Source organism: Paroedura picta, chromosome 2, assembly GCF_049243985.1.
Source record: "Paroedura picta isolate Pp20150507F chromosome 2, Ppicta_v3.0, whole genome shotgun sequence".
Classification (NCBI taxonomy): Eukaryota; Metazoa; Chordata; class Lepidosauria; order Squamata; family Gekkonidae; genus Paroedura; species Paroedura picta.
The window spans coordinates 136,319,630-136,335,933 of NC_135370.1; the positions used below are offsets into that span (position 1 = coordinate 136,319,630).

Below are 16,304 nucleotides of genomic sequence, written 5' to 3' on the forward strand. Positions count from 1 at the left end.
TTAAATGCCAGACAGAAACCAGGAAGGACAATTTAAACTGGACAAACTATTGTTTCCTGTCACCTCTACTTAGAAGTAAATATCATTGCTTCATTTGCTTTCCTGAATGGGGATTGGGGCTAGATGTTTATTGGATGTTTCACCCTGTTAATTGCATTGATTTATACATTGTATAATTCATCTTGAGCCTCAATGATAGAGGACTATAATTACTGTTGTATGGGAGCTTCATTGGGGCCCCATTCAAATGCAGAAAAAAAATTCTGTATATATCTGGGGCTTCATTTGACTTTAACAATACTTTAATAACTTTCCACTAGAGTCCGATAGGTTGTATGCCAAGTATTCATGCCAGTGGCTGCAGCTGCTGAATTTCACAGAAACTGTGGTGTGTACTATGCAAGGCAGCTAGCCATTATGGAAAACTAATTCTTCACTTTAACACTGTTCTATAACACCCCAAAAGTAATTATTTTTGCATCAAATACATTGCAGCAGTAACATTTGAATTCTCTTTGAGACTAGTAACTGCCCTCCTTCCCCTTGTATCATTTCTTTTCCCTTTGATCCTCAAAACATCCGCCTCCCACTGCATTTCAGCATAATAATTTGACACATCAGAAATGAACAGATCTGTGATCTTTCACAATTTAAGTGTAAAGCCACCTTAAGTGAAAACGGTGATCATTCCATGAATGTCAATGTGAAGTATAAATTATTTTTGTATTGGTTAGGCTTTGAAACAAGATTTTAAATTCTTTTGACATTTTATTTGTTTATTGAAGAAGCTCAGTTGATCTATTAATTATTTTAAACTCAAGAGTAAAAGAACTTACGGTATATAATCAATACCTTATTGTACCCCAAAGATAGTCAGCTTGGTATAGTGTTTAAACCTTCAAACAGCCATTAAAACCTACGCCAAAATAATTCCTCAGATTCTTTATGGAATCCCAATATGGATGGATCCATTTAATAATAAATTAGAGAACATCAATCTTTCTTTTTCAGAAATGTACTAGGAGTCCCAAACTGTGTGGCCAATCATACACTTGTCGCAGAGCTTGGCCAACAGAGTCTAGAAGCCCAGGCTTGGTTTCAGTCCTTTAAATACTGGTTAAAAATTCATTTCCATGCTCAAATGGGTAGTTTGTTAATTAACCTTTTGAGTGACCCTTATTCTTTTAGCTGGCTAAGCAAAATGTCAAAGAAACTTCAAATTATGGGTCTGGACATCTCAACCCTTAGCATGCAAGATGAAAGGAATATACTAAAACTAATATCACAGAGACTAGAAGTTCAGGATACCCAGATTCTGGGCTCCTCTAACAACAGCGTATGTTCTCCCCACTTCTGGGATATTCCCTTAACATACAAATCCATGTCCATGTATCTCCAAATTTTGGAGACACACCAGTTAAGAAGATCATTTCTAGTAGCTCGCTTAAACATCTTTCCCTCAAATGTCACCCAAGGTAGATTTTTGAAGATCCCTCCTCAGGAGAGATACTGTTTACATGGATGTAGTATCCCTGACAAGTTGTACCATATACTTCTGGTGTGTCCTAAGTTTGAAGTATATCGTCGCCTGTTAGCTAATTATCTGAAGAAATTGAAATTCAGTTGTGTTAATGAGAAACATTGGATTAAAATGATACTAAATGTGAGGGACTCAGCAACTATTATAAAAGTAGCAAAGTTTTTACTGGCAATTTTAAATGAAAATCTTTTATGATAGATTTTACATCTGGAACTGTTTGAAATTTTCGTTTTATGCTTTGCAATTTTATGCCAATAAAGGTACTCTGAATCTGAATCTAGTGTTTAAGAGTGATGGCCTCTAATCCAGAGAACTGGGTTTCATTCCCTGCTCCTCCTCCACATGCAGGCAGCTGGGCGACCTCGAGCCAGTCCAAGCTCTCAGAGCTCTCTCAGCCTTACCTTCCTCACAGGGTGTCTGTTTTGGGGAGAGGATATTGTAAGCCGCTTTGAGACTCCTTCGGATAGTAAACACTGTGGTAGAAAACAAACAGCTCATCTTATAAAACGAGCTGCATAGCTTGAATTAAGAGTTGTTAAGATGAGCTACACGTGTCCCTTAATTTGTCTTGCCTGTTTTGTATCTCATATGACAAATGGATGTGTCTTTCATGCATATAAATATAAATATAAATATAAATATAAATATAAATATAAATATAAATATAAATATAAATATAAATATAAATATAAATATAAATATAAATATAAATATAAATATAAATATAAATATAAATATAAATATAAATATAAATATAAATATAAATATAAATATAAATATAAATATAAATATAAATATAAACGAATAGAAAGAATTGCAATAACATACAGCACACCCATGAGATATAACTCAACTTCCTATTCATCTGTAGAGGGTTATTTGCACAGTAGGCTTTATGGGTCATGTAGCCAATTATAGTTTATAGCATTATGTTACCTGGGCATTTCCTGCTTATGTGGTTATATTGCTAGGGTATGAACTATTCATTTCACTGTAATCCTTTTACACAAAATATACTAACTCGATTTCACATATTAATTAGGATATTGATATCCCACGGTTGACACCAAATGGAAAGTGGACAAAGTAGACAAGAAAAAGCTATACAGTAAAAAAGAAAAAAAGAGTTGGTCTATTTCAGGTTGAGGCTTTGCAGTTGAGGATACAATGTTGAGTTTTCTGTAAAGTAGATTGAGAGCTGATAGACATTGGGAGCTAGGCAAAAAGCTGTATTTTGTTGGTTATTTGGTTCTGTGCTCACAAGCCAGATGATTGGTTCTTTAGAGTATTGATCCCTGCTGTAAGTTTGCTAGTTTTTCGTTGCTTGTGTCACCCTGGCCTGTAAATAATAGCAGTGTCGATGATGGATTTTGTGTGGTATAAAGAAAACTACTTTCTGCAACCCTTCAAACAAATTACAGTGTCTTGGGGAGTAACTTCCTATGTTTTGGTTGCAGCTGTCCCTTGATCTTTATTATACAGAAGATGAAATTTATGAACTTTCATATGCTCGAGAGCCAAGGAGTCACCGGGCTGCAGTAAGAATCCTAATGAATTATTTCAAAATTGAAGTATAATCTTCATCTTCCTGTTTCCTAGTCATATATTTTCCTCTGGATATCTATAGATTTCTTGTTTTAATTGCAGTATACCAAGATACAGGAAGAGTTCTCATGTCTAATAGCTTCCAAATAAGAATATTGTAGAATGGGAAAAGTGCAATGCACACACCAGCTGTAGCACAGCATTTTCCTTGCTCATGAAATTGATATGCTGATGCTTTTAACTCTATACAGCTAAGATATATTAATTTCAACATTCTAAAATAAATATTGATAGCTTCTGTTAGAGGTGTGCAGGTTTGGTATCATAACATCATTATTTTCTTTCCTTCAGTAATACAAATTTATAATTCTTATTTTAGCCTTTGACACCTTCCAAACCTCCAGTAGTAGCAGACTGGGCTTCTGGTATAGCTCCAAAACCTGATCCAAAGATAATTAGCAAACATGTTCAGAGAATGGTAGATGTGAGTATATTTCATTATTTACCACATATGTTTTATGTCATTTTCCTGAATTTTTATGTGGTCCAAGCTACATGTTAGGGGACTCACAGATAAATCCTGCTAGCAGAGGCACTTCTATGCTGTAGAAGAAACCTTCTTTGGGATCCAACCCTGTACTCACCATGGAGGACGGCAGGCCTGTTGTATTTGCTCATCTATCTCAGTCTTATCATATAGTTGTAGTCTCAGTATAGAATGGGAAATCAAGTAAAGTGTGCATATAGCAAGAGCAGAAGAACCCTGTCTGATTACCTAATTCATGTAATGTGTGCTGCTAAGCTTTGTAGTGGGAGGTGGGAATCATGCCAGAGGCATGCTAATCTCTGTGGTCACCAGACCATACAATCCAGTCATATGAGAACCTTGATACCATTCTGAAGGTATCAAGGTTCTGTTTATAAAATGTCCCCAGAGCTGTATATAGCTTCAGTTCCACTGTGCACAAGGATAGTAGGAGGCTGTGGGGGTGGGGATATGGTATCTTGAGCATAAGGGCATTTGTGAGGAAGTAGGAGGAGAGAAAATCAAATGGCTGTATGGTGTGGGGTTCTGTTATCATTGCCAAGTTGTGTAAGCAACAAGAGAACACTTTCAATTTCTGTGTTAGCTGTGCACTACACAAAGCGGGGTAAGCAAGCGATATGTTTATTGCTGCAGTTGGCTAAATGCAGAGACTGTAATCAGTACCGCCTACAGAAGTCCCTTTGCTCTGCTAACAGGATCAAATGACCATATACCATCTAAATATCTAGTTCCTGAAATAATGCATGCTTTTGTTGGCTATACCAGTAGAAATTTCTTATTCCTACTAGGTTTTAAAAAATCATTTATTTAATTGTGTCTCACCTTCCAAGGATCTCAGGACAGTATACTTGTCTGACTTCCTTTAATTGCAGCATAATCCTGTAAATTAATAATACCATACTAGATATTAATTTTGAAATACCCATTATAAAACTTTCCTGGAATCAAATTTGATATACTTCTGTTACAGAGCAAGTACTTTAAACATCCTGGAGAAATGTTGCAATTTTAAATTTACTTCTTACCTTATCTAGTCTGTCTTCAAGAATTACGACCATGATCAGGATGGCTACATTTGTCAGGAAGAGTTTGAGAAGATTGCAGCAAGTTTTCCTTTCTCCTTTTGTATAATGGACAAGGACAGGTGAGTATATCTAAGCATTGGTTTGATGTTTACTTTTGCATTAATGCAACTGTAGAGATGCCAATGTAACTCAAGTTTCATATAGATGAGCAGGTCGCCTTCCATGTCATCCATCTGTTGCACCGATTCCACATGAGGAATCTGCCTCGTTGCTGGCGGGTTTTAGTGCTGCTTCGACATGACATCAGCAGCAACCCAAGGCTTTGCAGGGGCTGGTGCAAGTTTTGGCCAGATTTACCTCGAGATGAAGAAAATTGCCAAAACTGGATTTGCCACTTCTTATAGTGGGGCAAGCCTGTGTGGAGGGAAAAGTACACAACAGTCCCTGCAGTGTTTTGCCTGCCCTCTCCTCTCCATTTCCTGCTCCAAGACACATTCCCATTTTTGTTTTATGCCATTTGGTTTTTAACGGGAAAAGGGTGTGTGTGTGATGAAGCAGCCCACTCCTGATCAGCCAGATATCCGTGCTCTTTGTTTTTAAGCCTTACTATTCACACACAATCACTCATCGGAGTCCAGTTACCATTTCCAGCATCTCACAGATTTACCCAAACATAAATAGAGACCAAAATATGAAGAATCCCCAAAGTGGTGGGGGATGCTTTATTGTTGTGGCATTTCTCCATAGCAACGTGGAAGTATTAATTTTTTTAAAAAATGTTTCTGTATGGTAGGGTTACCACATAGCAACATGGAAGTGCCCTTTAAAAAACAATGAATTTCGGGGCTCGGGGGGGATGGAAGTTTGAGTCCCCGAAACTACCATTGTGTTGGTTTTGTGGTGATTGACAAGCCAAGGAGCAAGGAGAGAGGTTCGTGTTGTTTTCCCTTGCTGCCTCGTCAAGAGACAAAAAGCCACAATGAGGCAGAGGGAAAACGCGGGAGGGGTCTCCCATCAGTAAGTTTGCAAATATGCAGTTTACAATCACACATTTGCAAGCAGGAACTGGTGTGAGTTTAACGCCTCCATGCTGAATCAGTTCTAAAATTTGCCATGTGGAACAAGTCATCTTAGTTTTTGTGATACAGAAGAAGCAGTGAAAGGAGTGACGGATCCTGCAGGTTGTTATCCCTACTGGGAAATTTTTAAACAGAGGCTGGATAGCCATCTGATGGAGATGCTGATTCTGTGAAGATTCAAGGGAATGACAGGTTACAGTGGATGAGCAGTAGGGTTGTGAGTGTCTTGAATTGTGCTGAATTGTGTTGGACTAAATGACCCAGGAGGTCCCTTCCAACTCTGTTATTCTATGCTTCTGTGATTCTACTGTATAGAACATTGACTTACAACATAGCTCTATATTAGCCCCGTCCCAGCTGTAAACAAGGGTGGAGTTTGATTCAAAAGTAATGCTTGATCCAGCCACTCTGCCACCACTTTTGGTGAATGTTCAGTCAGGCACTGTGCTCAAATGTGGACATAGCTAGAAATATTGACTACAGTTAGTTAATTTGGGTGTGGGGGGGAATCCTTAGGTGAGAGAATGAATTTCAGGTCTGATACTAAGTTGGCAGCAGGCAGTTATCCGGCATAGTAACCATTGGTTGGGATGCTACTGTCACCAAAGAAACTTATTCGTCCTGGCTAGTGGCTTTAATGAGGATTTGGAGGGTTGTCCATTTTTTTTTTGACTGGAGGAACTAGTGAGGCCTGGAAGCCATAGAACCCTCCTGAAAGATGGTTCAGCATACCAGAGGCAGTCCTCTAGAGAAGCATACTGAGACTGTTGCTAAATGACCAGAGAATAAAGATCCTAAATAATGCCATGATGGGCTATAAAGTTGCAGATTCAGCAATTTAATATTGATCGTATGCTGTTACTGACCATGAAGTGTGCCTCTATTTCTGTTTTGGTGCAAACTATCAAACAGAGGCAGCCTTGACACTTGTACAGGCTTTGTTGGGCACACCAAACCATGTTGTTGCCCAGTCAGCCAAGTTACAGAGATCTTGCCATAGCTCCTCACAGTCTACCTTGGTTTTCACCACACTGGTATCCTCTGCAAAGCTGGCCATGTTACTACTTGCTCTCAATTCCAAATTATTTATGAAGAAATTAAATAGCACCAGTCCAAATACCAATACACTGCTAGCTTCCCTATATTATATTGTATTATTTGTTTATTATGTGATTTATATCCCACCACTCCCATTCCAATGGTTCATGGCGGGTCACAAAGTCCTCATTAAAAACCCATTAACACCCATTAAAAGGACATTCAAAATACACTGAACACGGTGAAAGCATAGCAAACAAAGCGATAAAACAACTCAATCCCCCTGCCCAGGAATCCAATAACCCACTATAGGGGAGGGAGAGGGAGGCCCTAGCTGACAACTGTCTATTTATAGTTATGAGAACTGTCTATTTATTCCTAATGTGTAGTTTCTTGTCATTCTTGTCATGGGTGGTGATCAGGATACACCCCAAGATTAACTGGCTGAGTGTTTGGAGGCAGTGACGGAATGGCCTCAGCAGAACCTACTGAAGCTAAACCCTATAAATATGGAAGTCCTGGGGCTGGAAATGAAAGGAATGGAAGAGGAATCACATCTCCTCTGCCGGGGTGGAGTACAGTTAATAGAGTTGTTCTCTATTAGGAACTGAGGGGGGTGGATCTTTGATGCCTCACTTTCAGGCACAGATCACAAAGTAGTTTGGCTTGACGAAGGTGGTAAAATGCCAGGCATTCTTCCACCTTCATCAGATGAAGCTGCCATCACCCTGTCTGACCCCAGAAAACGTAGCCACAATCACCCATGCAATGGTCACCTCTAGGTTAGAGTACTATAACTCACTCTACACAGGTTTGCCCTTAATCTTGACCCAGAAACTGTAACTGGAACGAAATTCAGCAGCACAGGTCCTTACAAATGACATAATGGTTGTCAATGGAATTCCAGATCAGCTTTAAGGTCCTGAGTCTAACCTTTAAGGCTGTACATGGTCCGGGCCCTGCATTTCTGAGGGACCGCCTTTTCCATTATGCCCCTAGAAGAGCATTATGCTCTTCAAATGCTAACATGTTGTTGATCTCTGACCTGATAGAAGTGCATCTGGCTTTGACCAGAGCCAGGACCTTTTTAGCCTTGACTCCAACCTGGTGGAATCAGTTACCCACTGAGACCCTAACAGAACTATCTAAATTCTGCAGGGCCTTCAATAGGCACTGTTCCACCAGGCATATGGCTGAGGCCAGAACAGTCTGAACTGATTGAACAGTTGGGGCCTTTCCTGGGCAGAAGGGATTTGGCCACTATTTATTTGTTTGTTTGTTTATTGTATTTATATACCACCCTCCCTGAAGGCTCAGGGCGGTTTACATGAAACAAGAAACGATACAGGTAACTCCATTTATAGTAATAACAAGGTGATAACAACAATAACATTAAAGAACGGTGGAAACTGCGAGCATCAGCTCAATTCATACTGAGGCCCAGTGGGTTGGGAGGATTTGTAGTAGTCATTGTAAGAGGGAGGCTTGGGGGCCTATGGGAAGCAGTGGTTTAGATTGACCTCAACCAAACGCCTGGCAGAGGAGCTCTCTTTTGAAGGCCCTGCATAACTGTTCAAGTTCTATTATTATTATTATTATTTTGATTTATTTTGATTTATTCTGTTAGGGTCCTGATCTCCTCTAGGAGCTCATTCTACCAGGTGGGCACCAGAATAGAGAAAGCTCTGGTCCTGGTTGAGGACAAGCGGGCTTCCTTGGGGCCAGGGACCACCAGGAAGTTGGAGGTGGCCCAGACTACATGTGGCCTTAAAGGTGATAACCAAAACCCTAAGCCTGATCTGGAATTCAACCGGAAGCCAGTGCAGCTGCTAGAGAATAGGCTGGATGTGGGACCTCCGAGGTGCTGCTGTGAGGACCCTGGCAGCTGTGTGCTGTACCAGTTGTAGTTTCTGGATCAAGGATAAGGGCAGGCCAGCATAGAGCGGGTTACAGAAGTCCAGTCTAGAGGTGACTGCTGCATGGATCACTGTGGCTAGGTGTTCCAAGGCCAAGTAGGGTGCTAGTAGTTTGACTTGATGAAGGTGGCAAAATGCCAGCCATGCTACCGTCGTGATCTGATCATCTATTGAGAAGGAGACATCAAGAATTACTCCCAGGTTTCTGGTGGAGTGGGCCACTGATAGCTGCACTCCATCCAGGTTTGGTAGGTTTGCTTCCTCACTTGGACCTTTCCTGCCCAGCCACAGGACCTCCGTCTTTGAAGGGTTGAGCTTCAGATGACTGGATGACTAATCTATCTAGGGGTAGGAATCAGCCTAAACTTGGCCAAGTTCAAAGCTCCTGGTTTGGTTTGGCTGTTTGGGCCAGTAATGTGTAAAAACTGAGCGGCACAAGTCTGCAGCTGGCCTGTTAGGTATAATTGGTTGTCAGCTATTTCAGCCTAGCAGCTGACAGGCGCACCCATCCCCACTGTTAGGTTTAAATGGCTGCAGCAATTTCACCTGTAGATTTTGCTTCCCCCTGCTTCCAAGTTTTCCTGTTTATAGCTTCTCAGACTGCTTCCCTGCTTCCTGATATTCCTGCTTGCAAGAGGAGATTACAAAGTTAATCAGCATGTGGATAGGGATGACCAGCATCCTTATAAGGGTGCCGCCCAAGTAAGGGGCAGTGAAATGGACCACCTAACAGCTAATGGGCGCACCCACCCCACCATTAGGCTGAAAAGTCTTGGAAGCAGGGGACAGCAAAATGGACCGATTAAATGGCTCCAGCCATTTAAACCTAACAGTGGGTTGGGACTTCCTGTTAACTCTTGGGTTTACATGGCTGGCAGCCATTAAACCTGTCAAGCAAGACTGCTAGCCATTTAACCCTTTCTGGGCAGGGGAAGGGAATACTGAACTGATTCAGGGCCTTTTGTCTTGGTTTGGTTTGAAGGCTACCCCAGACTGAACCAAATTCATTGAGTTCATGCCCATCCCTACTTGGTGCTACCCTTGAAAACTGTACAGAAATGTCAAGTGGTACAGAACACTATACCCAGGCTGTTGACTGGAGTGGGTCAAGAGTCCATATTACTCTAGTTTGGGATATCTATACTGGTTCCCAGTTTATTTCTGGGCCCAGTTCAAGGTTGTAGTATTGACCTTTGAAGACGTACATAGCTTGTGCCCAGTATACCTGAAGGATGTGTGTGTACGCACACACACACACACACACTTGTGTGTATGTATTACAATGTTTTGTTTTAATTATTAGCTAACTTGGTGCCCATGATTGGTCAGAAAAGTGCCACATACTGTAAATTTTGTCAATCAATCAATCTAGCTAATTTTTAATTTATTAATTAGAGGACTAATTGTCTTATCCTATGACTGCCAAGCTTTGAGGAGTTACTTTGTGGAAAAAGTCAACCTTCTCAAGTCACCCTTATCCACATGCTAGATAACCTTGCAATCTCCTGTTGCATGGAGGAATGTGAATGCCAGGGAAGCAGTCTGAGAAGCTGCAGACATGAAAACTGCCAGCACACATTTTAGTACTCTCCTTCCTACAGGTCAGATTGTTCCACCCCAAACAACAAAACCTTGTCTCTTTTTGAGGACGCTGTAATTGTACAAAGACAATATGTTTCCCACTCAGGTATGGGGGAGATGTTAGTAGAATTTGGGATAATCATGCCCCCTTTAAAAAAGGAACAATGTTTTTATTTTTCTGTTTGTGGGGGCTGCATTTGGAACTTTGTTAATTGAGCTGGTGACCTATGGTTAGGGACATACAGAGGGGGGGAATAGAACTTGATTTATGGTTTGCCAGTTAGGCCCCGGCGGGTCACAACACATATAATCCCCAATAAAAATTCCCCCAATACAATAAAATAGTTTAAAAGACCTAAAAAACCCGAACACAAAAAACCAAGTGGCGGCGGAACATACACAATCTAGCCCAACCCGCCCACAGCCTAGGGGGCAAAGAGGTCATTAATCATTTCACTACCTTTCACCGCCAAGAATAGTCGGGGGGGGGGGGCAGCTCTTCCTTAAGGTGCTGGCCTCAACCATAAACCTGGCAGAAGAGCTCTGTCTTACAGGCCCTGCAGAAAGCTGAATGTAGCCCAATATTTTCTCCAAATAAATATTCTTGAATGTAAGCTTAAATGTTATCATGACTTAAGAAGGGTTTCTCCCAGGGAAGAGACCCTGTAAAAATTGACAGAAAGATCTTGTGTTACCCACCCCTTTGCAATATTCATAATTCTCCATAATTCCCTTTGAGGGATGTATTTTGGGCGCCAGAGTCCTAACACAACACAGTTGGTTCTTCAAACAAAGAGTCCCAGAGCATAATACAAATATCTTCTTGGCAGCCAGGAGGGGTAGGGAGGAAAGTGTATAAAGGCGAAGGTAATACTTCTTCATCCTAACTATACTTATAGAAAACTGCAGACCATAATCTCCTGACCTCTTCAACCAATCATGGGGCAGTATGCAGGGTAAGATCATTCCAAGGTGAGAGTGAGTCCCTCCCCCCATTCCAAATTCACAGCTGAACTATCTAACCTAATTTCAGACCTAAGTGGATAACCGTCAATGTGGGGGTGACTTAACACTTGCAGAGAGTCGTAGAACAGTAATTTAACTGGAACAGTTTAACTGGAGTCTTTACCTGCTTAATTTCATCCTAACCTCCTACCTGTTTCCCTACCTTTGCCCTCCCAATCCCCAGCTGTCCCTCCCATCCCTGGCAGCCTTTGCATCTTCTCCTCTTTCGTTGTTTCATTCTCGTCCTCCTCTTCTATGCTTCCCCCATCTTCCGTTTTCCCTTCCGCTTTTTTTATTCCTATTGCTTTTATTCCTTCGCTGCCACCCTGGCCACCTGACAACCGGGAAGTTGCCTAGTAACCGCCAAGTGGCACCACAGAATTGTTGCAATATCTACAGGCATCGTTTCTATGATTTGGCAGGTTTTAATTACCCATTTTGTTCTTAGGGTTTATATTTTTTTGTAAATATTAGGTCTGTCAGGCATGTGGAACATCTCTTCTACCTGAATGTAGCACAATCTGGGGCTAAGATTAAAATTAAATATAATGCTATTATTGAACAGGACTGGAGTACATATAAACCAACTAGGCTGAGGGGCTGGCATATGGGTTTGTAATCTCCTTTCTGCCTATAAGGATAATTGGAGTCACTCATTTCTGTCACAAGCTTGACTGCTTGTAACTTGTTGGGGGGTAGGACAGAGTCACATTTCCAACTTTCACCCTAGTTGGAGTGCACATACAATAAACTTCTTGGTGGTGGCCTGGTTTGGCACTCAGAAAAAGGGGCGCTGTCTTAGTTTGCTTTCCTGGAGAAGTGTGAACCTCTTGAGGTGATGTTTCTGTTTTCTCAGCCCATTGCCTCAAAGGGTTAACAGTAAAGCAGAGAACATGAATTCTTGTATGTTTAGGGGATTCCTGTTGTGCCTTTCCCCTCCTCCTGCTCCAATCCTGCTCATTGTCTAACATAGCATTAGAAATTGTAAAGAGCAATTTGAAGGTCACAGTGGTTTAAATTATTCGTTTGGCTCCTTTGTTTCGATAATTGTACTGCGTGTTCGGAATCAGTTGTGAAGGTGCTCCTTAAACTGTTTTGCTGAATTTTCGATGAGCTGCTGCAGAACACGCTACCTGCCTGACAGGATCATACTGTGTATGTGTGTGGCACACACACATTTATTGATATGTTTGCATTTATTTGCTTCTTTGAAAATGAATTGTTGCATTTACCTTGTTGGGTAGTTAGGTATTGGGCAGGAAGGATTGTGGGGAGGGGGGATTAACACTTCCTTGTTCGAGAAAGATTAAGCTTCAGTTATGACTCTCTTTCTTGTTTGCTTGCAGGGAAGGCCTGATTAGCAGGGATGAAATAACAGCTTACTTTATGAGAGCCAGCTCAATTTACTCTAAATTAGGCCTTGGCTTTTCCCACAACTTCCAGGAGACCACTTACCTAAAGCCCACATTCTGTGACAACTGTGCTGGATTTGTAAGCTGGGGTGCATTCTTTGTTTTTTGGCATGTGTGTGGCGGATGGGGGAGGGTGTATTTTTAAATATAGTTAAATACTATCTCTGATGGTTATTCTTATAAATCATTTTTATTATATAAACTACAAGCAGAGGACACACAAGCCCTTACTTCTCTATTTCCACTCTCCCCTATTTCCTGTATCTCTTCCCTGAAAGCCCCTATAGCCTCTTTTCTTTTCCTCCTTCCTTCTCTCCTTCCCACCCACCAGCCAACTTACCTTTATCTGCCCCATCTTCAGCTTTCACACCTTTCCTCCCCGTGGTAGTTGGGCAGTGCCAGCCACTGGGCTCGGCCCAGTGGTGTGGTATTAACCAGCCTTGGTCCACTGAGAAAAGTTTGTTTATTAATTAAAATATCTATGCCCACTTTTTCCTGTGTGCTCGCCTGGAGCCTTCTTCTACATTAAGAGGCTCTTCTGTTGAAAGAAGAGCCACTGAGGTTGGAATAACACTTCTAGGACTGGAAGAAGGCTACTTGAAAGGCTGTTATGCCATTATGGTGAAAAGCAAATATGTCAGCCTAACTTGGCTAGAGATACCAAGACTTTTATAAGAGTAGACACAAGGTCCTGAAGTGCTTAGGAGAAAGGTAGGCATTAAATATTTAAATATTTTAAATAAAAAAAGGTTTCCATTGATCATGGCCACTTTCGTCCAAATGTATCTTGTTAGCTCAGGACATAACATCTAAATATGTCCCTGCCCCCTCGATTGTCATGTAAGAGTCTTGGCTTTATGCTCCTTGTATTAATAATACATAACATGGGGGGGGGGGTGTCTATGAAATTGCTAAAGGCCATAGAAGGCCCGTAGCATCTAGCTGCTCAGAATCCAAGACCATGCCTGGGCAAGCCTCCACCTCCTGTGCCTCTGTTCCCAAGCTGGTAAGCTAGGAACCCAATAGTTTCCTGACACATGCACCAAGTCCTCATCAGATGACTTTGAGTCACTAGTGGACACCTCCCATTCCCTTGTTCTTTGAGACTTATGGTGTCTGGTGCATATTCTCTTGGGTGGTGGCCGGCTCTGTGATGTGTCTTCCTTAGAGTCACTAGATGATATAGACTCCACTGGGGATTGAAACCCCCTCCCCCTTTACCTATGTGTGGCTCTAGATGGGGCTGCCGAACTGGCTGACTGCTCATCTGGTTGAAGTATTCAAAGAGGTGCTCCAGTGTTTGAGCAATTCCCAGAAGAACAGCTGAGGTATTCACAGCTGGGGTTGTTGAAGGAGCTATTTCAGAAGAAGGAACCCCTGGAGGAAGATTGTTATGGCCTGCGCAAGCAGGGGTCCGTGATACTGTTGCATACCATGCTGTACCAACAGTAGATGAAGATTTTGCAAGGGGCACACCCTTAGCAGACATTTTAGTAGATTTAACAGAAGAGACAGCTTCACTGCATTTGCTTTTAACTGCATTCCTTGCAGAGGATATCATGTGAGTGCTTACTTTGCCTTTGCTGAGGCCACCTGCATGCTTAGGTATAAACACTTACCTATAACACTCAAAGTAAGGCTATGAAGCCTTAATTGCTGTAACACAACACCTGAACTTCACGTAAGATTCATTGCACAATGGAAATGGATGTGACAGATATCTGCTTCCTCGGTGTTTTTAGTTTACTATTATTTACTTAGTTTATTATTTATATTTATACCAATGATTGTAGTACCCTTCCACCATCCACCCTAAACCTAAGCAAATGGCTACACAGTTGCAACATTAAACTACAATCATCTGGCAAATATACAAGATAAACAAAACAAACGCCCTTTTAAAACTATGCAGTCCCTAGAATAAAGACCCTGCACCTCCAAACTAACACTTGTTCCCAGCTCTGCCTCCAAAAGCCTCTCCAAGACTATGATTGCCCACAAGTGGAGCTGGGTAAGTTGGAAAAGGGGAAAATGAATAAATAAGGCAACAGGAAAACAAAATAATTATCAGCCAGTATCTATACCCCCCTAACTAATGGGGATGGAAATGTCCTGGTCCAGATGCAGACCACTGCTGAAAAAAACTCAGCTACCTGGATACTCTGACCAGCAAAACTGCAGTAAACTTCTCCCTTTGATGGACTATGATCAAAAGTTGCATATTCCCTCCAGTTTAATAACTGCCAGTACAATCTCCCCAAGATTGCTGTTTGAGGGTTGAATAAGTGAGAGCATTTGGATTATTGCAGTGCTTGTTTACTTCACAAGGCTTGCTAGAATCAGTTGGAGAATCCATGGGGCAGTGACTACTTCAAGTATTGTAGTAGTATCAAAACAGCATGACAAGGTTGTCCAAACTGATACCCTTCACATTTTAGTGTGGCTTCTCAGATCCTATGGCATATCTCTTTAATCTATGGTTGCTATGCCATATTTAGCTTGGAAGAAGGAAAGTCCTTGAGAACCCCTAGGCAAGACATGAATTGCCATCACCTCCTCCTAAGCAGTATACAAACCAGTTTTAGTGATGCTTTAAGTGATGTTTTAAGAATAGGTCTCTGCATTGTGCAGAGGGTTAATCTAGATGACCCTGGAGGTCCCTTACTTTGTGCTTACTTTGCCTTTGCTGAGGCCACCTGCATGCTTAGGTATAAACACTTACCTATAACACTCAAAGTAAGGCTATGAAGCCTTAATTGCTGTAACACAACACCTGAACTTCACGTAAGATTCATTGCACAATGGAAATGGATGTGACAGATATCTGCTTCCTCGGTGTTTTTAGTTTACTATTATTTACTTAGTTTATTATTTATATTTATACCAATGATTGTAGTACCCTTCCACCATCCACCCTAAACCTAAGCAAATGGCTACACAGTTGCAACATTAAACTACAATCATCTGGCAAATATACAAGATAAACAAAACAAACGCCCTTTTAAAACTATGCAGTCCCTAGAATAAAGACCCTGCACCTCCAAACTAACACTTGTTCCCAGCTCTGCCTCCAAAAGCCTCTCCAAGACTATGATTGCCCACAAGTGGAGCTGGGTAAGTTGGAAAAGGGGAAAATGAATAAATAAGGCAACAGGAAAACAAAATAATTATCAGCCAGTATCTATACCCCCCTAACTAATGGGGATGGAAATGTCCTGGTCCAGATGCAGACCACTGCTGAAAAAAACTCAGCTACCTGGATACTCTGACCAGCAAAACTGCAGTAAACTTCTCCCTTTGATGGACTATGATCAAAAGTTGCATATTCCCTCCAGTTTAATAACTGCCAGTACAATCTCCCCAAGATTGCTGTTTGAGGGTTGAATAAGTGAGAGCATTTGGATTATTGCAGTGCTTGTTTACTTCACAAGGCTTGCTAGAATCAGTTGGAGAATCCATGGGGCAGTGACTACTTCAAGTATTGTAGTAGTATCAAAACAGCATGACAAGGTTGTCCAAACTGATACCCTTCACATTTTAGTGTGGCTTCTCAGATCCTATGGCATATCTCTTTAATCTATGGTTGCTATGCCATATTTAGCTTGGAAGAAGGAAA

At 41.3% G+C, this 16,304-nt stretch overlaps 1 protein-coding gene across 5 annotated transcripts in view; it reads left to right on the forward strand.

Moving 5' to 3' along the window:
* Positions 1-16,304, forward strand: part of RASGRP1 (RAS guanyl releasing protein 1) — a 66,348-nt gene that overhangs the window by 38,238 nt on the left and 11,806 nt on the right. For all 5 annotated transcript variants that reach the window (XM_077322955.1, XM_077322960.1, XM_077322957.1 and 2 more), the window contains 4 exons: positions 2,998-3,078; positions 3,465-3,569; positions 4,667-4,776; positions 12,623-12,767. In XM_077322955.1, the coding sequence (XP_077179070.1) occupies positions 2,998-3,078; positions 3,465-3,569; positions 4,667-4,776; positions 12,623-12,767 (441 nt within the window). The remainder of the gene's footprint in view (positions 1-2,997; positions 3,079-3,464; positions 3,570-4,666; positions 4,777-12,622; positions 12,768-16,304) is intronic.